The sequence below is a fragment of the Cottoperca gobio genome, chromosome 6 (genome assembly GCF_900634415.1).
Source record: "Cottoperca gobio chromosome 6, fCotGob3.1, whole genome shotgun sequence".
NCBI classification, from domain to species: Eukaryota; Metazoa; Chordata; class Actinopteri; order Perciformes; family Bovichtidae; genus Cottoperca; species Cottoperca gobio.
The window spans coordinates 18,089,547-18,117,506 of NC_041360.1; the positions used below are offsets into that span (position 1 = coordinate 18,089,547).

Sequence of the window (27,960 nt, forward strand, 5' to 3'; positions counted from 1 at the left end):
TAGCTATTCCACATAAAACATGTCTTATTTTAATATTTGCTTAACCAGCTGTTGCTGAATTAATGTAGAAATACTATTAAAAAATACTGTAGCATATTCATGTCTTTTATCAGTTCTTTGTTTTTGTTACATTTCTATCGTGCTTCTATGTTAAAGCCTGTGCAGTATTTGACTTTGTTTAAAGCGCCTCAGTGAATGTTATTTCAGTTTGTTTGTGGAATTATGATCTTTGAATCCATTCCAATATGGACAAACATGCATAAACAACAGCCCTGCCCCTAATAAAAACTGTCAAAAAGTAATTTGGCGATTTAACTGTCCTACCTGAGGCAACGCAATACTGTAGATGCTGTAATGGAGAAATAGACATTCCTCATCATGCGACTGTCCACCTGAGGGATTGGATGAAAGTCGTGTTTGCACTTCGAGGAGCTCCCACCTGAGTAGTCATTTGAGTACATCGGATTTACTTAATATTCCACTTTTTGTTTTCAAGATCCCCACATAATATAATAAGTAACATACTTTAGCATTTCAAGCTTTTATAAAGGTAAACATGCTGGGATGGGAGACAGACTAAGGAGCTTAGATTTCTAAGTGTTTTTTGAGCTGTACAACAAAATTATATCTGACTGGCGGGTGGTGATGGCTTCCAAATACAACACCAGATGGTTGTGAGTTCAATAGTGTAATAACTAGTCAGACTGCTAATTTCAGTAGATATCTCTGCAACACTTAGACATCTTTGACATAACATCCACACTGATAATGTTAGTTCCTTGTTTTAATGTTTTAAGTTTAATCATATCTTACACATTGAACCTTTAATTGAGATTTACTTTAGCTTGGGGATGAGTTATCAAGACATGTTGACAACACATGCTTTACAAGGGGTTTCTGTTCATAAAAGGCGGTAACAATAGAAGGCTTGTCTGTTGTGCTGGCTCTCTGTACTAATCTTGTGCGCAACCAAAATGTGTGTAAGTGACAACAAACATTAAAACATTAAAGCTGGCACAAAGAAGACAATAGAAGAGATGAGACATAAACTGAGTTGCATATTTTTATTTGAGTAAATGATAAATATTCACTCTACAAATGCCATTGCTTTGTAAGAAATTAAATGATTGTTAAGACAATATGGGAAGAAACTTTTACATCCCACATCCATTAATGTGATGACAGATGTTTTTATTACACCAGTGTGAAGCTTCGCCTCCTGCGAGCATGTTGTGAAGCAGGTCTGGTGCACTCTGTGTGGCCACAGCCACACTCTTCCACATGAATGTATGAGTAGGGAACCACATCTCCGTTCAGGCAGTGCAAGTCAACAGTGCGATTGCTGGAGCGGGTCTCCCTACAGCAGGAGCAGGAATGCTGCATAGCGGCTGCTTCTTTAGAGTACCTGAAGAATGCATTGGCAGGATTGATTAATAAACTCAAAATCTGCACAAACTACATCTAAACATTTTTACATTTCATCCACTTTATGGGTTTGTGACTGTTCAGAGGAATGAGAAATATTAGTAATATCATCCTTACATGGTGAAAGTGTTGCAGGATCCTTCACAATATGGCATATCTACCTCCTGGTAAGCCTGACAGCCCTTGTGTGAAACAAGTGTTTTCATGGCTACTGTCTTGCAGGCCTTCTCCCTCTCCACACCTTTTTGAAAGAGACACACGATTATCTTCTTTTAATTTAAGCCTCGTGTCTCACTTTAAAAAAGTGAACTGATGTCCTCAGAGGACAAACATGTTTGTGTCAAAAAATGGCCATAAAATAAGTTAAACTTCAGTTAAATCTTTTAATCAACTTCAGTCCTGAACATATCTTCCAATTATTCATTTATTTTCAGAATGGAATCCTTTAAATGTTTAAAGGATGCTTTATGTTTGTTTACATAATGCATAAATATTTTTTTTGTATTATTATTATCTGTACACTAAATGCTAGGGTGCAGAAAACTGGGAACATTTTGTGTAGAAAACCAGGAAAATAATAAATGTATTTGAGAATATTACATGAAAAACAAACGTGGTTGGCAACATTTATGCCATATACTTAAATAGAGCCTAAATGATTGAAAAGTGAAAAGCCAAAAATTACCCTTGTAAGGCACAAGGGTTAAGTATCTTCTACCCAAAAGTAAAGAAAACGCCATACTCACAAAGTGTACAACAGCCATTTGCTGCAGTCTGAACTGTTCCCTGTGGAGGAAAATTGACATAATTAGTTTAACATACGTGTATGTTCTCACAGACACAGACAATCCAGAGCCATTTGATGAAAGTGATACAAGATACTTACAGGTTGGCAGTTGTTCTGCTGGAATGGCGGGCACACAATTTGTGAACTGAACGTTGTTAAAGTGTCAGCGACATTAATACAGGTGTAATATTGACACTTATTCTCAGGTGGTGACCAGGTATCTCCTGGCTGGGGAGTAGAGAGAAGGATGCGCACGCACACACACACACACACACACACACACACACACACACACACACACACACACACACACACACACACACACACATATTAAATACTGAGGTACTTTTAAAACAGTATCATGTGGAATCGTAGCCAGCAGAGATGATCCAACTTACCTGCAAGAGCTCCTTGGTATCATTAAGATGGACGACACAGTGTGTCTGTACACATTTCCCACAGCATTCATCTGAATTAGCTTCCACAAATTTATATCCCTGAGAGAAAGTGAAGAATTAAGTTGCCAAGTCCACTTCACTCTCCAAGAAAACATATTCTGAGAAAAACAAGTTTTGTATTATATGCATTGTGTGTATGAGTATAATATGAGTAATTTATCTTACCAAGTCACAGTTTTTATCACATTTCTGAAATTCACATTGTATCTTCAAGAGACCAGAAAAGGGGTCCACCTCATTGATACAGACACATTCCTGACATGGAGGCGCAGGAACTGCAGAGCCATGCTAGCAAAATAAATGTAATAATACTTGTGTGTTTAGCCATACAGAACTTGTGCAGCAGAATTCATTAAATGACAAAAGTGATGATGACAAATCATTACGTATATACAATTATTATATATTTACAATTCTTATTTACCTGGTATTCAGAGCCTTTGTAGACACAAACCCTTTTAGCCTCTAGAAAAGAGTAAGACGATGGAAATTACATTAAAGTGTCACTTCCGTCATTAGGTTTTATATAAATTAAAACTATCAAGAATTAATGAGCTCACCACATTTACGCTTTGGACAACATTTTCCTTCAGGAACACCGACAACTGGCAAATATCCTACCGGACAGTTCATGTCTATGGCTGGGCAAGTGTTGATGTGACATTCTGTGGAGATGATAAAATGATGAGAGTAAATCATTAATAACACTTAAGAAAATTATCGATGTATAGCATTCTCAAAACTCTGAAGGACAAATGTGCATTGATGCTACATGTCTTACGGCAAACAAAGATAGAACAGCAGCTGTCTGACGGATCAGTTTGGCTGACGAGGACCAGCCCTGGACCAGTGCAGTTTGTTACAGGTGGTGTTGAGCACACTTTAGGCTTGCAAATCACAGTCTTGGTGGACTCATCACAGATGCAGTTTTGGCATTTGTACTCAAACTTCTCATTAAACTGAAAGAATAAACCACAGTTGTGACTTAACTGTCTCTCGCAAGGAAACAACACAGCTTAGGATTTTAACTGAACATGAAGAGAAGACTCACCTCACGAGGATTGCCCTCAGGATCAAGACATCCTGTTGGAAAATGGTCACTTCATGATTAATACGATATATGTAGCTTAATGATAAGACTTGAGAATATGTAACACACTTACCACACTTTTCAACACATATGGCAGAGTCTTTGTTGAAGAGTTTCATTCCATCAGGACAAAAGCAGCCCTCAGTAGTGTAGTTCATGGTTGGTTCATTAGACCTGTTATTATATGGAATCGTCAAGAAAGAACGGTTAGTTTACTCTTTTTCTTTCAGATCTCGAAAACATAGTTAATTTAATACACTGTACTCCACTCTGCTTATTGCCACTATGTTGGTAACAAGAAAAAGCTATTGTCACTATCCATTATGATCTCTGTCTCAGGAAACGCTAATGTGCACAATGAACTGTAAAATTCATACACTTTGTTTTTATTAAACTTACTTGTCTTCACAGGTTGGCTGTTCTGCAGGACCACATGGCTTGTAAACTTTGTTTGACGGGCAGTTGCTTGCTGTGAGTGGAGAAAAAAACTTGCTTGGTTCTTTTTGAAATACATACTGCTACCTACTATATAGGGTTGTCACAATATCAGATTATCCCTACATGACTATCATGGTCAAATGAATACACGATAACAATATTATCACGATTTCTATAGAACATTTTAAAATAATAATATTAGTAATAATAATAATAATAGTAATTCATATTTAACTTTGTTGTGCATTTAGTCTCTTTTTTGGCAAATTTATTACACTCATTTGTGTGTGTGGCGTTGGGGGAGGGAGACAAAGTGAGAACGGAAAGAAATGGTAATGATGTAAGAGGCGCTGGTCTATTTACATGATATTATCATATGTGTATTATTAACATGGTATCAATATTTAAAAAAATATATATATATATTACGGTTATTGTCAATAAAAGTATATTGCAACACCCCTAATGATATATAATAAAATGTGCAGCAGGCTTCTCAATGTGTGCTCAACAAAAGTAAAAGAAAAGAGTTGCTCTTCTTGATTCCACTAATCCCGGAATTTACAGTAAAAAATAACGAGGGGTTGCTTACCACACAGGGTGGTGTGGTTCCTCCAGTGCAGACAAACCCCAGCCTGAGCACAGGCAGCAGCATAAGTCTGCAAACTTGTGCACTCCACTACTGGGTTGGAAACATGGCAGCTATCATAAACACAACCTTGGTAGAAGTTTTCAGGAGAGACAAACGGATGGCACGCTGCAAAGAGTCTGTGAAAGTAAAACACAAACAAAAACATCAAAATTGTGTTTTGGATGGATGGATGTCAAATGTATGGGGATGAATCTATATAATAAACATTAGATAATATCTACCTGCTCTTAAGCAGGTGACATATGGAGTCTGGCTTGCATGGAGTTGAAGTTGGTGGAGGTTCAGGTTTATTTGTGGGCACTACAGATGGTATATTGCAGTTGGGTTGGTAAATGTGTTTTGCAAGCCAATGGTCGGCCATCACGGCACAATTTGGCACCAGCTGACCTCCAGGCAACATGCAGTCATCAGCCTGGTTGTTATTGCATGTCCCTAACGGTAGAGTCACAAAACAATTAATATACTGTCAATTTCAAACAATTGATTCATCAATATGGCCACTGAAGATATATTTGTTCTTACCACAATGGCCCTGTGTGTTACTACCAAATTTTTTATATGGAAGGGTGACACTAAAGCCAGTTATTCCAAATGTAATGACCACCTCTAGGAGACGGATCTCCAATATCAAGTTAATGCCAGTCTCCACGATCTTAATACCATGTTGTGAATAAGGTAGTTTCAGACGTGCTCCATTTATCACAGCCTACAGGGGGGGAAAGTAAATACACTATACATGACAAGAAAAAACAAAACATATACTATGACAAAATGATTAATCATTGCAATTCTATCTACATTGTCAGTAATAATCTACGGGAAATTAGTCTGGTGGGTTTTTCAGAACATAAAATAAAACATTCATATGATCATATATTGTTTTACCTCCAACTGCGCTTCTCCAAGAAGGTTATGATTTATGAGTGTGACAACTTTGGATTTGTATGATATAATTATTGATCGCGGACAAGAAACATCTTCAGTGGGATCACATAAGACATTGTCAATATAAATGTTCAATTTATGATTTGGTACTTTCTCTTCCATCAAGACATAAGTACAGTTTCCTTGATAACTGTAGAATAACCCATCAAATGTGATGTAATGAGGATCTCCCCAGCCTTCACATACACCTGAAAAGAAACCGAAAAAACAGTTAATTTTTTTTAAAAGAGAAACATTTATAAAATTAGTTATGTAATAGACTCCTTAACTACAGAATGGCTTACAGTCACAAACGTAATGCCTGCAGCAGGTGACGTCATCAGTTACAATAACTGGTTCCTTTCCATTGGAACAAGTGATATTCTCCAGGGGTGGACAGTTATATGAAACAATTTCAATTGTATTGTTCTCAATGCATTTAGCCATAGTGCAGTTGCATATGAAGAAGGTCTCATTTTGCTGATGTAAAGAGGAAAAGAGGGGGGGAAATCAGCATTACGCAATAAATGCAGGTATAGATTTTAATGTGCTAGATAAATAAATATTCTTACGGTCACATTCCACTCAGGGCAGGTAGGTATAGGAGGTGGGGGTGTGACTGTAGGCACGGTCGTGGTCGAGCAAAGTACAGATGTGTTTTGAAACTCACAAATATTAGAACATATCATTGTGAGACACATACCGGCTCCAATATGTTGCATGTCGAATATTACAGCCCCTAAAGTTAAGAAAAAAGATGAAGAATAGATTAAACAGTGGAAAAGTGTAAAAAAAAAGAAAAGAGAACTCATTTAGATTGACACTGTCAATTGTTGTATTTTTTTCTTACCTGGCCTATAATGTGTGCCATTAAAGACACAGATGCATTCTGTAGTTGTAGGAACAACCAGCTCAGTTGTTGAAGGCACTGATGGTGCTAATGTGGGACCAGTGACCAATGTTTCAGTAGTAGTTCCAGTTGCTGGGGTTGTAGCTTGTGTAGTTATGGTGGGCTCTTCAGTTGTTGTTGTAGATTGTGTAGTTGTGGTTGGCTCTTCAGTTGTTGGTGGGGTTGTGGTTGGTTCTTCAGTTGGGGTTGTTGTTGTAGGAGGTTCAGTTGGTGTGGTTGTAGATTGTGTAGTTGTGGTTGGCTCTTTAGTTGTTGTGGTAGTAGGTACAGTTGGTGGGGTTGTAGATTGTGTAGTTGTGGTTGGCTTTTTAGTTGTTGTTGTAGGAGGTTCAGTTGGTGTGGTTGTAGATTGTGTAGTTGTGGTTGGCTCTTTAGTTGTTGTGGTAGGAGGTTCAGTTGGTGGGGTTGTGGTTGGTTCTTCAGTTGTTGTTGTTGTTGTTGTTGTTGTTGTTGTAGGAGGTTCAGTTGGTGTTGTTACAGGTGTAGTTGTGGCAATAGTTGTGGTTGGCTCTTTAGTTGTTGTGGTAGGAGGTTCAGTTGGTGGGGTTGTGGTTGGTTCTTCAGTTGTTGTTGTTGTTGTTGTTGTTGTTGTTGTTGTAGGAGGTTCAATTGGTGTTGTTACAGGTGTAGTTGTGGCAATAGTTGTTGTTGTAGATTGTGTAGTTGTGGTTGGCTCTTCAGTTGTTGTTGTAGATTGTGTAGTTGTGGTTGGCTCTTCAGTTGTTGTTGTAGTTGGTTCAGTTGGTGGGGTTATAGATTGTGTAGTTGTGGTTGGCTCTTTAGTTGTTGTTGTAGGAGGTTCAGTTGGTGTGGTTGTAGATTGTGTAGTTGTGGTTGGCTCTTTAGTTGTTGTGGTAGGAGGTTCAGTTGGTGGGGTTGTGGTTGGTTCTTCAGTTGTTGTTGTTGTTGTTGTTGTTGTTGTTGTAGGAGGTTCAGTTGGTGTGGTTGTAGATTGTGTAGTTGTGGTTGGCTCTTTAGTTGTTGTGGTAGTAGGTACAGTTGGTGTGGTTGTAGATTGTGTAGTTGTGGTTGGCTCTTTAGTTGTTGTGGTAGGAGGTTCAGTTGGTGGGGTTGTGGTTGGCTCTTTAGTTGTTGTTGTTGTTGTAGGAGGTTCAGTTGGTGGGGTTGTGGTTGGTTCTTCAGTTGTTGTTGTTGTTGTAGGAGGTTCAGTTGGTGTGGTTGTAGATTGTGTAGTTGTGGTTGGCTCTTCAGTTGTTGTAGTTGGTTCAGTTGGTGGGGTTGTAGATTGTGTAGTTGTGGTTGACTCTTTAGTTGTTGTGGTAGTAGGTTCAGTTGGTGTGGTTGTAGATTGTGTAGTTGTGGTTGGCTCTTTAGTTGTTGTTGTTGTAGGAGGTTCAGTTGGTGGGGTTGTGGTTGGTTCTTCAGTTGTTGTTGTAGATTGTGTAGTTGTGGTTGGCTCTTCAGTTGTTGTTGTAGTTGGTTCAGTTGGTGGGGTTGTAGATTGTGTAGTTGTGGTTGGCTTTTTAGTTGTTGTTGTAGGAGGTTCAGTTGGTGTGGTTGTAGATTGTGTAGTTGTGGTTGGCTCTTTAGTTGTTGTGGTAGGAGGTTCAGTTGGTGGGGTTGTGGTTGGTTCTTCAGTTGTTGTTGTTGTTGTTGTTGTTGTTGTTGTAGGAGGTTCAGTTGGTGTTGTTACAGGTGTAGTTGTGGCAATAGTTGTGGTTCGCTCTTTAGTTGTTGTGGTAGGAGGTTCAGTTGGTGGGGTTGTGGTTGGTTCTTCAGTTGTTGTTGTTGTTGTTGTTGTTGTTGTAGGAGGTTCAGTTGGTGTTGTTACAGGTGTAGTTGTGGCAATAGTTGTTGTAGATTGTGTAGTTGTGGTTGGCTCTTCAGTTGTTGTTGTAGATTGTGTAGTTGTGGTTGGCTCTTCAGTTGTTGTTGTAGTTGGTTCAGTTGGTGGGGTTGTAGATTGTGTAGTTGTGGTTGGCTCTTTAGTTGTTGTTGTAGGAGGTTCAGTTGGTGTGGTTGTAGATTGTGTAGTTGTGGTTGGCTCTTTAGTTGTTGTGGTAGGAGGTTCAGTTGGTGGGGTTGTGGTTGGTTCTTCAGTTGTTGTTGTTGTTGTTGTTGTAGGAGGTTCAGTTGGTGTGGTTGTAGATTGTGTAGTTGTGGTTGGCTCTTTAGTTGTTGTGGTAGGAGGTTCAGTTGGTGGGGTTGTGGTTGGCTCTTTAGTTGTTGTTGTTGTTGTAGGAGGTTCAGTTGGTGTTGTTACAGGTGTAGTTGTGGCAATAGTTGTTGTAGATTGTGTAGTTGTGGTTGGCTCTTCAGTTGTTGTTGTAGATTGTGTAGTTGTGGTTGGCTCTTCAGTTGTTGTTGTAGTTGGTTCAGTTGGTGGGGTTGTAGATTGTGTAGTTGTGGTTGGCTCTTTAGTTGTTGTTGTAGGAGGTTCAGTTGGTGTGGTTGTAGATTGTGTAGTTGTGGTTGGCTCTTTAGTTGTTGTGGTAGGAGGTTCAGTTGGTGGGGTTGTGGTTGGTTCTTCAGTTGTTGTTGTTGTTGTTGTTGTAGGAGGTTCAGTTGGTGTGGTTGTAGATTGTGTAGTTGTGGTTGGCTCTTTAGTTGTTGTGGTAGTAGGTACAGTTGGTGTGGTTGTAGATTGTGTAGTTGTGGTTGGCTCTTTAGTTGTTGTGGTAGGAGGTTCAGTTGGTGGGGTTGTGGTTGGCTCTTTAGTTGTTGTTGTTGTTGTTGTTGTAGGAGGTTCAGTTGGTGGGATTGTGGTTGGTTCTTCAGTTGTTGTTGTTGTTGTAGGAGGTTCAGTTGGTGTGGTTGTAGATTGTGTAGTTGTGGTTGGCTCTTCAGTTGTTGTAGTTGGTTCAGTTGGTGGGGTTGTAGATTGTGTAGTTGTGGTTGGCTCTTTAGTTGTTGTGGTAGTAGGTTCAGTTGGTGTGGTTGTAGATTGTGTAGTTGTGGTTGGCTCTTTAGTTGTTGTTGTTGTAGGAGGTTCAGTTGGTGGGGTTGTGGTTGGTTCTTCAGTTGTTGTTGTAGATTGTGTAGTTGTGGTTGGCTCTTCAGTTGTTGTTGTTGTAGTTGGTTCAGTTGGTGGGGTTGTAGATTGTGTAGTTGTGGTTGGCTCTTTAGTTGTTGTTGTTGTAGGAGGTTCAGTTGGTGTGGTTGTAGATTGTGTAGTTGTGGTTGGCTCTTTAGTTGTTGTTGTAGGAGGTTCAGTTGGTGTGGTTGTAGATTGTGTAGTTGTGGTTGGCTCTTTAGTTGGTGTTGTTGTAGGAGGTTCAGTTGGTGTGGTTGTAGATTGTGTAGTTGTGGTTGGCTCTTTAGTTGTTGTTGTAGTAGGTACAGTTGGTGTGGTTGTAGATTGTGTAGTTGTGGTTGGCTCCTTAGTTGTTGTTGTAGGAGGTTCAGTTGGTGTGGTTGTAGATTGTGTAGTTTCGGTTGGCTCTTTAGTTGTTGTTGTTGTTATAGTAGGTTCAGTTGGTGGGGTTGTAGCGGGAGGTGTAGTTGAGTTTACAGGTGTACATATCTCACAACATACTCTGATCTTGTAGTTGAAACATTTTAGTGGACGTGCGACCTGGTCTTCTTGTTTACATATTAAACCAAATTCCACATCACAAGTAACTACTTGATTAGTTTCACTTACAAAGTCATTGAAGTCTTTGTCAGGCTTCATTGTCGCTCTACAATCAATTTCTTTAGGATTTTTGCACATTTCTTTACCACTATTTATGATGTTCTCATATGTTTCAAAGTCACTTTTATCCACTTGTGCATTATGCACATCATACCACTCTGACCACTCACAAGTTGGAATACACGGTGTAGTAGATTGAGTTGCTGGGGTTGTAGATTGTGTGGTTGTGGTTGGCTCTTCAGTTGTTGTAGTAGTAGGTACAGTTGGTGTGGTTGTAGATTGTGTAGTTGTGGTTGGCTCTTTAGTTGTTGTTGTAGGAGGTTCAGTTGGTGGGGTTGTGGTTGGTTCTTCAGTTGTTGTTGTTGTAGGTTCAGTTGGTGTTGTTCCAGGTGTAGTTGTGCCAATAGTTGTTGTTGTTGTAGATTGTGTAGTTGTGGTTTGCTCTGCAGTTGTTGTAGTAGTAGGTACAGTTGGTGTGGTTGTAGATTGTGTAGTTGTGGTTGGCTCTTTAGTTGTTGTTGTAGGAGGTTCAGTTGGTGTGGTTGTAGATTGTGTAGTTGTGGTTGGCTCTTTAGTTGTTGTGGCAGTAGGTACAGTTGGTGTGGTTGTAGATGGTGTAGTTGTGGTTGGCTCTTTAGTTGGTGTTGTTGTAGGAGGTTCAGTTGGTGTGGTTGTAGATTGTGTAGTTGTGGTTGGCTCCTTAGTTGTTGTTGTAGGAGGTTCAGTTGGTGTGGTTGTAGATTGTGTAGTTTTGGTTGGCTCTTTAGTTGTTGTTGTTGTTGTTGTTGTTGTTGTTATAGTAGGTTCAGTTGGTGGGGTTGTAGCGGGAGGTGTAGTTGATGAGTTTACAGGTGTACATATCTCACAACATACTCTGATCTTGTAGTTGAAACATTTTAGTGGACGTGCGACCTGGTCTTCTTGTTTACATATTAAACCAAATTCCACATCACAAGTAACTACTTGATTAGTTTCACTTACAAAGTCATTGAAGTCTTTGTCAGGCTTCATTGTCGCTCTACAATCAATTTCTTTAGGATTTTTGCACATTTCTTTACCACTATTTATGATGTTCTCATATGTTTCAAAGTCACTTTTATCCACTTGTGCATTATGCACATCATACCACTCTGACCACTCACAAGTTGGAATACACGGTGTAGTAGATTGAGTTGCTGGGGTTGTAGATTGTGTGGTTGTGGTTGGCTCTTCAGTTGTTGTAGTAGTAGGTACAGTTGGTGTGGTTGTAGATTGTGTAGTTGTGGTTGGCTCTTTAGTTGTTGTTGTAGGAGGTTCAGTTGGTGGGGTTGTGGTTGGTTCTTCAGTTGTTGTTGTTGTAGGTTCAGTTGGTGTTGTTCCAGGTGTAGTTGTGCCAATAGTTGTTGTTGTTGTAGATTGTGTAGTTGTGGTTGGCTCTGCAGTTGTTGTAGTAGTAGGTACAGTTGGTGTGGTTGTAGATTGTGTAGTTGTGGTTGGCTCTTTAGTTGTTGTTGTAGGAGGTTCAGTTGGTGTGGTTGTAGATTGTGTAGTTGTGGTTGGCTCTTTAGTTGTTGTGGCAGTAGGTACAGTTGGTGTGGTTGTAGATGGTGTAGTTGTGGTTGGCTCTTTAGTTGGTGTTGTTGTAGGAGGTTCAGTTGGTGTGGTTGTAGATTGTGTAGTTGTGGTTGGCTCCTTAGTTGTTGTTGTAGGAGGTTCAGTTGGTGTGGTTGTAGATTGTGTAGTTTTGGTTGGCTCTTTAGTTGTTGTTGTTGTTGTTGTTGTTGTTATAGTAGGTTCAGTTGGTGGGGTTGTAGCGGGAGGTGTAGTTGATGAGTTTACAGGTGTACATATCTCACAACATACTCTGATCTTGTAGTTGAAACATTTTAGTGGACGTGCGACCTGGTCTTCTTGTTTACATATTAAACCAAATTCCACATCACAAGTAACTACTTGATTAGTTTCACTTACAAAGTCATTGAAGTCTTTGTCAGGCTTCATTGTCGCTCTACAATCAATTTCTTTAGGATTTTTGCACATTTCTTTACCACTATTTATGATGTTCTCATATGTTTCAAAGTCACTTTTATCCACTTGTGCATTATGCACATCATACCACTCTGACCACTCACAAGTTGGAATACACGGTGTAGTAGATTGAGTTGCTGGGGTTGTAGATTGTGTGGTTGTGGTTGGCTCTTCAGTTGTTGTAGTAGTAGGTACAGTTGGTGTGGTTGTAGATTGTGTAGTTGTGGTTGGCTCTTTAGTTGTTGTTGTAGGAGGTTCAGTTGGTGGGGTTGTGGTTGGTTCTTCTGTTGTTGTTGTTGTAGGTTCAGTTGGTGTTGTTCCAAGTGTAGTTGTGCCAATAGTTGTTGTTGTTGTAGATTGTGTAGTTGTGGTTGGCTCTGCAGTTGTTGTAGTAGTAGGTACAGTTGGTGTGGTTGTAGATTGTGTAGTTGTGGTTGGCTCTTTAGTTGTTGTTGTAGGAGGTTCAGTTGGTGTGGTTGTAGATTGTGTAGTTGTGGTTGGCTCTTTAGTTGTTGTGGCAGTAGGTACAGTTGGTGTGGTTGTAGATGGTGTAGTTGTGGTTGGCTCTTTAGTTGGTGTTGTTGTAGGAGGTTCAGTTGGTGTGGTTGTAGATTGTGTAGTTGTGGTTGGCTCTTTAGTTGTTGTTGTAGTAGGTACAGTTGGTGTGGTTGTAGATTGTGTAGTTGTGGTTGGCTCCTTAGTTGTTGTTGTAGGAGGTTCAGTTGGTGTGGTTGTAGATTGTGTAGTTTCGGTTGGCTCTTTAGTTGTTGTTGTTGTTGTTGTTGTTGTTATAGTAGGTTTAGTTGGTGGGGTTGTAGCGGGAGGTGTAGTTGATGAGTTTACAGGTGTACATATCTCACAACATACTCTGATCTTGTAGTTGAAACATTTTAGTGGACGTGCGACCTGGTCTTCTTGTTTACATATTAAACCAAATTCCACATCACAAGTAACTACTTGATTAGTTTCACTTACAAAGTCATTGAAGTCTTTGTCAGGCTTCATTGTCGCTCTACAATCAATTTCTTTAGGATTTTTGCACATTTCTTTACCACTATTTATGATGTTCTCATATGTTTCAAAGTCACTTTTATCCACTTGTGCATTATGCACATCATACCACTCTGACCACTCACAAGTTGGAATACACGGTGTAGTAGATTGAGTTGCTGGGGTTGTAGATTGTGTGGTTGTGGTTGGCTCTTCAGTTGTTGTTGTTGGAGGTTCAGTTGGTGGGGTTGTGGTTGGTTCTTCAGTTGTTGTTGTTGTTGTAGGTTCAGTTGGTGTTGTTGTAGATGGTGTAGTTGTGCCAATAGTTGTTGTTGTTGTAGATTGTGTAGTTGTGGTTGGCTCTGCAGTTGTTGTAGTAGTAGGTACAGTTGGTGTGGTTGTAGATTGTGTAGTTGTGGTTGGCTCTTTAGTTGTTGTTGTAGGAGGTTCAGTTGGTGGGGTTGTGGTTGGTTCTTCAGTTGTTGTTGTAGGAGGTTCAGTTGGTGTTGTTACAGGTGTAGTTGTGGCAATAGTTGTTGTTGGAAGAGGAGGAGGAGGAGGAGGGCAAGTTTCATTTTTATATATCACTGTTGTATTCAAGCATATTGCATAGTAACACATTCCCAAATTGTCAGTCACATTGAAAATAACGTCATTTTCCTCGTATCTAGTGTTGTTGAAAAAGCAACCTTGACATTCCTCCACACACATCCCGGTATCCTCATCAAATATGGGCTTATCTTCTGGGCATACAGGGTAACAGCCTGTACAAATCACAGCATAAAACATCATTGATAAAACACATGTTTTTTGATAGTCAGAGCATTGTTATTCATATTGTTTTTTTCTATTCGACACAGAAGCTGCTTGTTGAATCTTATAGTAAGCCAAATTGGATCAGTTCTACATTCAAGATTTTAACTACCACATTAATCAGAGGTAAGGTGAGACATTGTGAGATAACCTCTTACCTTCCAGGTTGGGTAAAGGTTTGCTACACGTTTCATTTGGACTCAAGCAGGTCTTGTAGCAAGGTTTGTGGCAAGGGTTGTAGTGCCATTTGCATTCACCTGGTTTGTTGTAGTAATCACAAAAGACAGCTAGGAAGAAAAGATACAAGATATGTTATGTTTTATACAAACAAAATGTTGTTGAGTCAATCAGTGAAAAAGACCTCAAACTTAAACTCCACCTGATACATTCTTGCATTATATTTCTTTAAGGCCTAAGGATTGCATTAAGTGTTACCTTGGGAATTTATCACTCACTCGAAGGCATCATGTACATAAATCATTGCAGTCTTTAAAAATATACTCTTCATGAAGCATGCACTGACGCCCATATAGTCTATAACAGTATATCAGTTCTAATTACATCTGGTGTTCATTTAGATATATACTAAAACAGGGTGGAATATTAGATGTCTTGTCTATAAAGAAAATTATATCAAACCATAGCCATATATACAAACAAAGACAAATCTATAAACGACAGGGTCATAAGAATTGTGGGATCTCAAAATAGGTTCTGAGCACCAGAAAAGGTTTGTTTACTTACGACAGATTTCTGGAGTTCTCCATGCAACACAGACAGAGGCATCATTACAAGCTTGAGCATAAGCTGCAACTGCTGAGCAGAAACATTCACAGTCTCCTCCAGAGTCGCAGGCACATGAGTCTTTCACACAGTTGTCATAAAATGGAAGGGGATCTACCTGTTCAGTTATCAAAATATAAGATATATATTTTTTTTTATTGAGTCAAATGTTTTCAACCATCAAACTTTAAATAACGATACATTAGTAACACATATCATGTCATTACCTTTGTGTGGCATTCTTTGAACGTATTTCCAGTTATAATGCTGCACATCATTTTTGACCAGGGATGTCGATTGGGTCTTGCTCCACAAGGGTCAGCTTTCACATCCACATCTGGGCACTGGTTTGACACTTTCCAACTGTTAGCAAATTCTATCGGATTGCTTACTACCAGCTGACCCTGGGTGGTGAAGTCGTTCTGTCCATCACCATCAAAATCTCCACACAGGCCACATAGCTCACCCTGTACAGCCAAGCAAAAAGGAGTCAGTGACTTCTTTCACATAAAGATAATATTCCATATCAATTAACTTTTGCATTGCCATGAACACACCTTTTCTAGGCATTAAAGGTTCAATGTGCAAGATATGCTAGAATTTGAACTTAAAACATAAAAACATTAACTAACATTATCAACAGAACGTATAGAGGTATCAGTGTTGACGTTATGTCAAAGACGTCTATGTGTTGTGGTGCAGAGAGTTATCTACTGAAATTAGCATGCTAACTGACTAGTGCCGCTCCGTCCAGTCTTGTAATACTACTTGTTCCTCTAGAGGTGATAGTGAGCCACTGTAGCGCCAGTCTGCCCTCAGTACAGAGGGAGAAGAAGTACAGCTGCCTGATAGTTTATAGTTTATAGTGATCGATTTGACCCGGACAGACGTGATCACTATAAGAGGTTTCCACTCTACACTGTACATCAATACCATTGTTGTCCAAAAGCTTTATAAGTGGTGTAACAAAATGCAGCTGACAACAAATGGTACATCATATCAAAGCTCTAGCTCTAAACTCTTAGTGTAACAGATTTCATTGCAATAATTACTGTGACTTACGCTGTGCTGTGGTTCCAGGATGATGCGAACAGTTGTTTTGCCATCCCACAACACTGACAGACCAATGGCAGACTCTATCACCAGATACAAGCCAACCTTCCTTATTGTGTACTGAATCTCAGCACCCAGTTCCAGGCTCGACACTTCATATTTACCCTTTGATAGTTTAATTTCTTTTCGCTGTAATGTTAAGGAGATTTGTGTTTCATTGCAATGTAAAATCTGCAGTTTTATATATGACATAATGTATTTGTTCAATATTTCAGGCACAGAGGGCATATCATGTGTTGTTATGAGGTCTTACCCCCAGTTGGATTCTGATAGTTTTGGAGCAAGTGGTGCCTGTAGATCCACATGGTACATTTTCTGTGATGACTCCAAAGTTGTGCAGCACTGTTTTATTGCCACATTTGTTCTTAAAAGAGAGAGATTCATTAAAATGTTTGGCATGTTTCTTTTATAGTAGACAGAGATCAGTGATCAAATCAAATTTCATCTTGGCCTTTACGAGTCCACAATACTTTAAGACTGTTAAAGAAAAGCTAGAACATTAAATAAAATTGTAATTGATCCTCAGGAGAGTGAAATCATATGTCATCTTACAGTAAATGTACCAAATGTACCAAAATGTACTGACAAGAAAAGCAATTAGTGAGACATTTTATAAATGTCATATCTGTGACTTTCAGATTTGAAGAGAGAACATTATAGGTTAAGAATAACTTTGTCCGAAATCACTTATCATTTACAAAATAGTCCACTATATTTACTGTCCTACATTTTATTTGAGTGTCTGAATCCTGAATGCCAAAATTACAGTTGATTGACTCAACAGCTGTCGCAGAATGATGATAAGTAAGTGTACGCAATCTCAATTTACTGCTCACTATGTCCATTACATAGGCAGTAGTGAACGGGTGAAAAGGGGAATGATTTCGGACACAGCCTGTCATTTAGATGATTTTAACATGCTTTGTTTACCTTCACAGCAACATAGGCACAATGTCCTTGAAACCCATATGTTCGCTGATCAAATGTATTGTAGTGACCACTCCCATAAATAGTGCAAGTTTTTGGACATTTCTTCTCAGTGCACTCCCAGCTTCCACTTTGGCAGGTACTAGATCAGAAATGGTTAAATATAATACAGCGTTTAGAATACCGCAATCAAGTAAAATGTGATACTATTGTCATATTATAGGTCTGATTAAAAACAAGGTCATACCATAAGTTGCACTGCTCAGAGATTTGTGATCCAGGGGCATAAGTACGCCCATCGTGTTTACATGGACATTCCTTTTCTTTCACACAGGAACCTTTACCATCTTCAAGGAGGCCAGCTGGACACCGGCAGCCAGATTCACACTCTGTGGAGGCCTGGGAAGAAAGAAAAATGACAGTGATAGAAAATGAGAGAACATTACTGATACAATTAAACATCATTGTTTAAAACTCTGTAGAAACTACAGTGGAAACTAGTGTAACTGCACACAGCGTGTAAGATCTTCCATGTAACATACTGTCCACCATTAAATTCAGGAAATAGATATTAGATGCAGTTATTTGAAACTGAGAGCTCACACAATCATCGCTGTTCAGATTTAAACAAGTTCGAGCACAGTGCAGTCCCATCTCTCCTGTGGCCGCAGCGGAGCAGTTGAAGAACTGTTTTGGACCAGAGCATGCTGTAACAGAAGTAGATTTGATATACATGTTCAGTATCAACCAAACCAGAACCAGTATCAACCAACTACTTGTGTTGTGATAAAACAAAAAAGAATGAATAACTTACTTGATGAGCGGGCTCTCCAAGAATGGCAATGAAGAATTCCATTGGTACACACACTAGAAAAAGACACCAAAGATAAAAGATGAAATGCAACACTAAAGTATCGAAAACTAACAATTTAGTTAAGTTAAATCTTATATACTGAAGGCATTATAATCATGCTAAATCCTTAGTCGAGGATAGTTTAAGTCCAATGCCACCAAATTGCATACAGCTCACCAGTGCTCGTCTTTGATGTTGATGGACTTTCCTGACTTAATGTAGACTTCGTTATGGTAGCAGGGACATTTTTCCATGGGGACACAGATGCCGTTTTCATTTAGGTAGAGACCCTCGGAGCAGGAGCAGCCATCCACAGGCAAGAAGTCAGAAGTGCAACTTTGCTGCATTGTGCCCAGTGACCTGCAAGTCAACTGGCATCTCTGATGCTTGTAAGAGAAGATCTGAGAGGACGGGCAGCTCCTTGTGTATTTATCTGTTTTGTGCACAATATGAGGATTAAAACTTTATAATAACCATCATTAATAAATGGTTCTTAGTTAATTCAACTTTAGTAAATAGTTACTCTACTGTTAACAAACATTGAAATGATGATTAATAATGTTTCCTGATTATTATGGATTCTACACAAAGTATTTATTAACCATTTAACTGTATTATAATCATCAATTGTTTATAAAAGTTTTACAAACAATTTCTTAAAAGGTTTACAAATAATTTTGTTATCGTTAAAAAACATTTAATATAGTATATAATAACATTTTATCATTTGTGCAACAAATCAAAATAACATAAATGACACAATACCTGATCATTAGTAAACATAATTAATTATCATTTCATTCTTTGTTATCAGTAACATAACATTTACCGTTTAAATAACTATTAATGAACCATATATTAATGATGGTAATTAAAAAGTGCTTCCTGGTTACTTAATAGTTTTATGACTAAACAATGAGAGGAAGATATTCATCAGAGAAATGAAGGAAATCCTTACCGCACACATTCTCTCTCCAGTCTGTCAAGAACACTCCCTTTGATGCACAGGCCCGAGCGTAGGAGGAGAAGACGGCACACAGGCAGTCCTCACTCTTCTCACAGTTGCAGCTAGCATAAGTACACCGCTGCAGAAGACAGAAAACACTTTTAGATCATTACAGTCCCAACTAAATGTAATTCAATGAAAGACAAAGAGAAAGGGTTTGCAGTACCTTGTAGTACATCTCAGGATCCACCACTGAACGGCACTGTGCAAAGCTGCTGTCTGGACTCAGCAGCAAGGCACACCAGTGTTTAGCGTACCTCTCTGGAGAAACAATAACCTTTTAATTTTAAAATGCTGTTGAACTGTCAATTTACCTTAAAGAGACAGCTCACCCCTCTTACCTGTTAGTGCTATTTATAAATCTAGATTGTTTTGGTGGGAGTTGCTGAGTGTTGAAGATCTCGTCGTAGAGATGTCGGCCTTCTCTCACACAGAATGCAACAAGATGGCACTCGGCTTGTGGTGCTCAAAGTGCCAAAAAATACATTTAAAAAACCCGCCAACTGTATGAACGACGCTGGCATCTACTCACGCACGAGAGGCTTGTGCTCACTCGTTAGTGGGTGTAGTTTGGTAGGAAGAAAATAGTTCCTACATGAAACTGCTCCAAACAAGGTCTGTGGATTATCTTAATTACCGGGTTATGATTTCTAGAAAGAAACATTGCTGAGTATTTGTAATTTGAATTTTACACTAATATACTCAAGTTTTACTCAAATAAATGTAGTGCCACCTCGTTCCTTTATATTTGAGAGAAGGCATCTCTATAGCAGATATCTCCAACACTCGGTGATAAATAATCAACCAGGGATTTTTACCATTTTCCACACTGAGAGAGCAAGGGTCCTCAAGTCTTTCCTCTCTGTCTCTGCACATGTAGTTAGCCTTCCAGGAGTTACTAAAAGTTGCTGATGTTCCTTCCACAATCCCCTGAGGAGTCTTCATGTCATCAGACAGGACCATGTTGTAGTTCCCGCACAAACCTGAAGAAACCAAATATTGTATCAGCACTTATACACAGATAACAAACAATTGGCTGAAACCACAGATAGGAAAAAGGAAGGGGTCAGTTACTGTAATGAGAATATAACTCATGGGATTAGGAATTTGGTTAATCTATTTGAATTAAGATGAAATTAAATAAGAAAAACTGATATTATACACTGAGAATTGAGGGTTTGCTGTGTGGAGTTATAATTGAGATTCCAGTTCATTTAGAGAGAGAAGAAGAGAGTCGGGGATACAAGGGATGTATATTTGAAGCCAAATCCATCCATATTACATCTACTAATAAATGTATCTATTTTATGTATATTGTTTTGATTTATTAAATTGAGGGATTCAGGGGTGGGGGGGGGGGGGGGGGGGGGGGGAGACAAGGAGGGTAACAGCCATGGATATAGAGATGTTCTTATGTCATTACTGTGATACATAATAAATATTGAATAACCAAATATCATCATGATCACGTCCAGCACTAATTGTCCAACAAATACTGTGGATGTTTTATTTATTGTAAATGTACAGTATATCTGCCAATGCTTTATGGCAAGAAAAATGTCAAACTTACCACGTGTCTTTGCTCTGTAGCTTTGTTCAAGGCTGACGTAGACTTGCATGACGGGCACATGCTGGATCTGAATTTGCAACCCAAAGCTGGTCTGGAGCATGATGTGAAAGGATGAGGCGTGGAATATGTTAACGTCACCTTTGGATAAAGACAAACACAAAAGCAGTTTTTGCTGATGTCATTGCATGAATTAAAAATGGCAATAACATGTTTTATCAAGAGCTTCTGACCCACCTGAGTGGTATGGTAAACTGATGGGCTGCATGTTCTGCTTTACTGTGCCATCGGAAGTGAACATTAAAACCTGAATGAAAGCAGAATCATTTGAGTGTTGCAGATATAAAGGTACATCTATAGATGAGTACAGTCTTATTTACAGACTTGAACTCACATTGTTTCTGTCATTGTTCAGCAGGATTTTAACGCTCTTCAGACAAGTGTCAAACTCCTGATTTGCACACGGCACCAACTGAACCAGGATGGTAAACTTTGGACTTGCATGATCCTAAAACATTCAAAGTGAAAACAAATAAATAAATAACAAATTATATTATTTGACATCAGCTGACTATATATTTTTTGCCATTCAATTGTACAAAGCTATGTAAAGCTATGCTCACTCACCTTGCTTTCCACTTTGGCTAGGGTGTAGTAACAGTCTCCATGGAAGGTGTAGGTTTTCCCATCAAAGGTAGTCAGATGTGAACCCTCCTCAAGTGCACAGGTAGAGGGGGTTTGAAGGCTCGTACAAGCCCATCTACCCTCAACACATGTACTAAAAAAAAATAATGAAGTTAATAAAAATATACGATTAAGGAGACCAGATGAAATATTGTGTGGATGAAATATTTGACATACCATTCCTTTGTGTCCTGTCGGTAAACCTCACCGGAGTTAAAGATTTTGTTGTGTTTGCACTGACATTCAGATTGAGCAACACACCCTCTCATGGAAATATCATCAAACACAGTTCCTGAAGAAGACGGAGGAAGCATTAACATTTATAGACCAGGAAGATGAAATCTGAAAGAAATGTTGAGGGTAACAAAAGGTGAAACGTGAAACGTGTGAACAGCACTAACCAGGAGGACAGTAGCAGCCGTCAATCTTGTGATCCTCACACAGAGAACTTGTGTCTAGAAGTGTGCATGTGTCCATGCAAGGGGAACCGCTCTCCTCATAAACCATGTTGAAGGGGCACTTTTTAGCTGTGAAGATATGTTACAAAGAAATACATTTAGGTAAGTGTGAGTGTATGTGAATTATTCAAGGGTGGAAGTAACTCATTTGATTTCTTTTCCTTGAGTAAAACTAAAATCAATTTTTGTATACTTGTTTTACTTGCACTTATGTAGTTTTATATTTTAAATTACATCAATAACTATTAAAGTCAGCCAGAAAAGAAGACATATAGTATCGTTATGCAGCTTTTAAATGTACTTTTTCAGAAAAACGAAACATAAAACGTTACCACAGAACTGAGGTGTCCTCCAGTTGGGAGGCTGCCCTCCTGCATGGGAACACTGTCGAGAGAACTCAGACAGCGTGCTGCAGACACAGAAGTGATTTGTATTGTTGGCACAGCCACACATGTCCTGCACACATGCCCGGATGTAAGGTTCAGGGTTAATCAGGTTGGTGCAGGAGCTCCAAGGCTCTGAACGCAGCAACTGGGTACAGGTGGTTTGCTAAAAGGGAAAAAGAGACAAAGTTACTCTGTTGCAAATGCTACCAGCTTATATATTACCAAGTGGTGGAAAGTAACTAAGTACATTTAATCAAGTACTGTACTTAAGTACAATTTTAAAGTTCTTGTCTTTTACTTGGGTTTTCAAGCTCCATTTTCTTCTGCTTTATACTTCACAATATTACATTTCAGAGAGAAAAACTGAAACTTTTAACTTTGTTTGATAACTTTAGTTTCTTGTTACTTTACAGATTCAGCTTAATAATACAAAATATAACCAACAAATGTATTATGATACCTTATAGATTTGGATGCAATTATATTTTATTGATCCCCAGGGGATATTCACAAGCTACCCAGCAGATGATGTTTATCAAGTACTTCAACTTTGCCAACGTTTGCTTCAACATTAAATTAAAGTGATGTATGCATTAATTTAATACAACAATATAATAAACATTATTCTGAAATGGACCATTTCAAGTAAATAGTTCAATGCATACATTTGACTTCTAACAGTAATATTTCTACTCAAATATCAAATATCACTATGGTATATATCACTAACACTAGGTGGATAATAAACTCACAAACTCCTTGCATGATTCCAGCACAGCCTCCAGTGACTCTTCTTCTTCTTCTTCATTCGGATCCTCACAAACATCATTTGGACGATGGACTTTCTGTTTGTTGCCAAACTCAATGGGGCTGATTTTGCGGCCTGAATTTGATTTTAATTATAATGCAAAATATCAAAGATACAGTTGAGGATTGAAGTAATGCATTAATACATAGTGAATAACAATATAGTGTACCATTATGAATTAACTCATTGTGGACAGGAACACCATTGAAGTCTCCACAAAGTCCACAAGTACGATTTGCATAATCAGTATCCAGTTCCACCTACAACATAGCAAGAGGTTATGACAAGTTGTTCACAGTTTAAATAACACTTAACAAACTTAGAAACAAAACACCAGTGAATTGTGCCTCAGAAAATGGCATGAATGGAAAACATATGATTGTTTTTTGATACTATCACAGTCTGAGTTTCCAGGAAACTTAAGGATATTCATTCAAATACGATCCATAAGAAAAAGTATATAAAAATGACTGTATCTCTGTTCAACATTAAATAAAAGAAAAATGTGCTCCAATCTCAGAGGAAAAAAGAAGTCTCACCTAAATTCATGTATCCATGTATTACAATACACTCCTAAAAGGTGTATGTGCTTCACACTTTAAGGAGAACTGTGTAGATGTATGTCTGCCTGGTGTATGTGGTTTATGCTATTAAGTTTTTACCATGACTGCATCGTCACCGTTCCACATGACTGTGAGGCCGACTTTAGATTGGAGCTTGATGTTGACAGCATTTCTTTCCACTTGTACCCCTGCATTGTAGTATGGCAATTTCACACTGGGAGATAGAGATCATTTTTATTATAATGCACAAATATCATCGAAAAGAGTTTCTTTCACAGACTTCATGCTGTTTTACTTACGGGATGTCATTCACAGTGACCTTGTCATTGCTGAGGAAGAACAAAAAGTCATTGATGGTGACCACCACGTGACTGACTGTAGGGTTTCCATCTTTGACTGTCCTCTTCATGTGCACGGAGAACTCCTGGTAGAACTCGTGGCAGTCGGAGGCCAGGTTGTACTCACACATACCAGGGAACTGGAACACATCTCCGTCAAACGTCTTGAAGTGTTCTCTGCCCCATGTGCTGCAGATGCTGCTAACATGGTTGTGAACTGGGGAAGATATAAGTGTAGAAAACAGATTTAAATACCAAATGCTCCACATAACTGATATCGGAGATAATACATGCTATACATTATTCATTTGTGTGTAATAATAAAGCAGAAGGACCCATCCACACAGCATCCAAAACAATCTGAGTCTTACCCTGTCTGGCTTGGACATTGATGACACTGGCAGCAGACAAAGCAAGGAAACACAACCACACACTTCTCCACCCCATTGTTGCCTCCGTGTGCTTTCTGTCACTAAAGCAGGTTATAGTCAGACTGCACTTGAGTGCCGTTTATATTGAGATTGCACTTTTTTTGTGCACGCCTTCTGTCTGAAGTTTTATTGCCAATACATGGGAAACATGTGCTGGATGGATGTCTGACGCCTTTCACAAGTCCAATATAATCATTCCTACAACCTCCTTATTGCTTTATTGAACAAATATGCACATCAATTAAGAATCTTTCTTCCGAGATGATTGGGCTGCAATAAAATAGTTTGCTTGACAGTGTGCTCCTTATATTATATTAAACTAATTATTTAATAAGTAGGTTAGTTACTTGGATGAAATTTGTACTAAATCAATTTCACAGTTGTGACATATTTCACTAAAATTCTACTTTTTAATTTCGTGTTGAGAACTTATCAACAATGATATCTTGATATGAGCATTGTGTTATGATATGATTAAACCGGAAATAAAAATATTTTTTATTATTGGATTATTGTCCAACCTCGTCACGCCCAGTGTCAGCTGGGATATGCTTGAGCACGCAACGCATCACAGGATATACCGGTATAGATTACTGACATATGGACAACCCCAGTGTCAACAACGCAAAATGACATAACTTAATTTTCAGTAAGCACAAAGTGTTACGCAGTACGGAAGTGCTTGGTATGGATGTGGCTCAGAAAAGTAGAGCGGGTCGTCCACTAATCGAAAGATCGGCAGTTTGATCCCTGGCTCTTCCAGTCCGCAGTGTCAATGAGCAAGATACTGAACCCCAAGATGATGAGCAGTGTGGCTCCTTGTATGGCCATCAGTGTATGAATGGGCAAATGTAAGCATGCAGTGTAAAAGCGCTCCGAGAGGTATACAAATGCAAGTGCATTTACCATTTACAGTTTTCTCTCGGTTCATCTAGACTGCTGTGGATCTTCTGCTCAAAGATTGTTGGTCAAACGCTTTAGTCAAAGTCTTGAAACTGCAGATACTAAAAGAATATCTCAGAAACAGATTGAGAAACTCTTTTTGTTCTTCAGTCTGTCAAATCAGTTTGAGTTCTAGGCCTCAGTGTACCATCGAGCACTGAATGTAAAATGTAATATATGTTTGTAGTATGGCTTTACCGTTTGGTTAAATGTTGTGTTGATGTGAAACAGTGTTTGTCTTGGGACACAAGACACATTTCAGAACATATTCTGATAATAAAGTGAAATCAAATCAAAATTACAGCATGTATTTTTATAATAATGATCATAATAACAGCCAGGACATAAAGCTATTCCACTACCCAGCCTGCTCCTGGAGGATGTCGGGTTGTAGGAAAATAAGATGGATGAAATAACAGTCAGGGTAACCCAGCAACATCGTTGTGCCCACATCTTTCTGGCTACTTCGTGGCATCAAGCTGTTGACGGCCGGAGCATAGGACAAAGTGCAGGACTCCAGTGGGACAAGAGGAGGCGGACTCTGTGTTTAAATCAATGATGCTTAGTGCTCAACGTCAAAGTTGATGGATAATGTTTCCCTGGTGTCAAATTTTGAATGTTAAATATGTCGGCTATATTATGTGTCCTGATAATTCACTGTTGTTTTTGTTGCTGATTCAAATAGTAACAAATGCACTACAGGACGGCACAACTGTTTTGTTTTTGTTTAGTTCTGTTATGTTCTTCTGGTGTAGCATAATGGACTAAGCTACAACTGCAAATGTAACCCAGTGTTGCATAAAGACAATAAACGGTCCTTTAATCCTTGAACAACTAATAATAATGTAAAACAGTAACTAAATTAAATTAAGATTAAATATATATTAGTGTGTAAATGTCATAATATACTACAGCAGTGGTTTTCAAACCTTTTGTGGCGATATAGGGCATGTTCTTGGTGCTATGTGCTCTCCGAATGCCCTTCTAGTTAAATGTTTGTTTGAATGTGGTTAGTGTGTATACTTCATTATCTATATTCCATCTGGGTCATGAATAGACAGGATGTGCAACTACATCCTCGATTAGTCATCCTCTACCTGTACTGTCACGGTAACACACACAAAACTTGATATTATCAAAGTGCAAACTTTCCCACTCTCAGACAAACATGTAACAATAAGTTTGTGCTGTGGTTTCAGGAATCATTTGTTCAAACACCATTAAAACATTGAAAACTCCTTACACTATATTACTCTAAATTAAGTAAACAATTAATTAAACATTAAGATAAACCGAATTGTTATCAGATATTTGAACAGATTAATTATTTTAGCTGGTTGATCTTGTCTTTCTGAAGTATGTTCAGCTTTATCAAAACTGCTTACACATTTGTCTTATCTGGGTGATCTCTTGGAAACAAATATAATGTTATTTGTGTATGACTTAAAATGCAGTAGAAGCTCCTCCATGTGCAAACAGGGCTTTGGACCACTCCCGCAGGGGGACAGCTGCATGATGAGGAAGGTGTATACTTATTCCTGTCTGATAGCTTACACACATAGACGGGTATATAATGTTGATTTAAGGAGTACACTCAACACATTTCCTTAAGACAGCTTTGCTTAGTGGCCGGACTATTCGAGATTTTGTAATCGTAATCTGCGTCGCTATTTGCCAAGGCAGTGTGTCTGAATAAATCTTTAACATTTAATAGTGCCTTCTATTTTTGTACTCTCTTAGCTGCTATTACTGTTATTTTATAACTTCTTTACTGTTTTCTTATTTATTTATTGTGTGTACTATTTTAAAACACATAGAGAGAAGCCTGCGAAATTTCATTGTACATGAGTATAATGACAATAAAGATATTCTATTCTATTCTACATGGAGGAATATCAGAGTAACCAAAAAGTGGTCAATTACATACATTTGCTATTTTAAATGTACGCAAGGTTTACAGTGTTTTTTATGGGCTAAAACACACTCAATCAATGACTTTTTCCACAGGTTCTGTTACAGTAAATATCATTATCATTAGTTATGATTAGGTTTAGGTAGTCTAATGGGATTATTTGACCACAGGGTAAGTATGCTGTCTCCAATTATTGGGAGAGGGAAAGGTGTGAACAAAAAAGCAAGACTTTGGGTTTGTAGGAAAGTAGGTGAATACAACACGTCTACTTTGTTTAGTTGAAAGAAATATCAACATCATTAGCAGCCAATGCTAAAGTGAGTATTAGGTCTGCAAGTAACAATTACTTTCATTATCAATTATAGTATTGATTTTTTCCTCAATTAATCATTTGGTTTGTCACATAATAGTGAACAATGCCTGTAAGTTCCCAGAGCCCATAGTGAAGTCTTCAAATGCCTTGTTTTATATATTTAACAAAGAGAATTAGGTAACTATCATAGAAGTCTAAGAAAACCAACACATTTTGATAGATAAGCTACTTGCCTTTAGTAGCTAGCGAATGTGCTAGATAATTGTAATTTAGAAAGCAAATCTTGTTTCTAAATTTCTAAAACATGCACAAAATCACTGAAAACCTGCACATACACACTGAACATATTCACACCCCACTACCTGAGTATCTGAGTGTGTGGTTTTATAATAAGTTGTTTCAGTGTAACACAAAGTCAATACCTACACACACAAGTAGCCTATATCCTATATATATATATATATATATATATATATATATATATATATATATATATATATATATATATATATATATATATATATATATATATATATATATATATATATATATATATATATATATATATATATATATATATGTGAAGGTGGTGGGGTGTGAACATTGTCAGTGTGTATGTAGGCCTACACGTTTTCATTGTGTATGTGCATTTGTTTCTATGTTCACCCACCTTATCGTCCTCCCATCATGCCTCCCATCTTCTTCACAGGTAGACCTGCTGGCTCTGTCGTTCACTCTGCGCACTGCAGGTGGCGGCATCTTCACTTGAGCTGCTCTACCACAGAAG

The 27,960-nt window shown here is 38.4% G+C and overlaps 1 protein-coding gene across 1 annotated transcript; it reads right to left on the reverse strand.

Moving 5' to 3' along the window:
• Positions 1-1,118: 1,118 nt before the first annotated feature.
• LOC115009409 (mucin-2-like) lies at positions 1,119-27,932 on the reverse strand. Its single transcript, XM_029433369.1, has 54 exons — positions 27,844-27,932; positions 23,947-23,972; positions 23,537-23,792; positions 23,337-23,451; positions 22,844-22,934; positions 22,619-22,749; positions 21,813-22,029; positions 21,424-21,549; positions 21,200-21,314; positions 20,978-21,116; positions 20,733-20,846; positions 20,576-20,645; positions 20,342-20,479; positions 19,590-19,754; positions 18,938-19,032; positions 18,724-18,850; positions 17,943-18,198; positions 17,727-17,779; positions 17,516-17,619; positions 17,160-17,311; positions 16,916-17,054; positions 16,239-16,349; positions 15,935-16,114; positions 15,100-15,339; positions 14,834-14,990; positions 14,248-14,376; positions 13,916-14,040; positions 13,400-13,588; positions 12,789-13,159; positions 12,512-12,629; positions 12,375-12,378; positions 9,347-9,417; positions 8,969-9,037; positions 8,339-8,461; positions 8,029-8,107; positions 6,625-6,858; positions 6,347-6,513; positions 6,080-6,254; positions 5,736-5,983; positions 5,373-5,556; positions 5,072-5,282; positions 4,791-4,966; positions 4,160-4,229; positions 3,834-3,934; positions 3,722-3,753; positions 3,452-3,629; positions 3,231-3,335; positions 3,095-3,135; positions 2,836-2,958; positions 2,611-2,709; positions 2,312-2,440; positions 2,172-2,211; positions 1,543-1,666; positions 1,119-1,405 (listed from the first exon to the last, which is right to left on the reverse strand). The coding sequence occupies exons 1-54, from the start codon at positions 27,930-27,932 to the stop codon at positions 1,195-1,197; spliced, it is 7,332 nt and encodes a 2,443-aa protein (XP_029289229.1). The 3' UTR covers positions 1,119-1,194.
• Between the last annotated feature and the right edge of the window lie 28 nt (positions 27,933-27,960).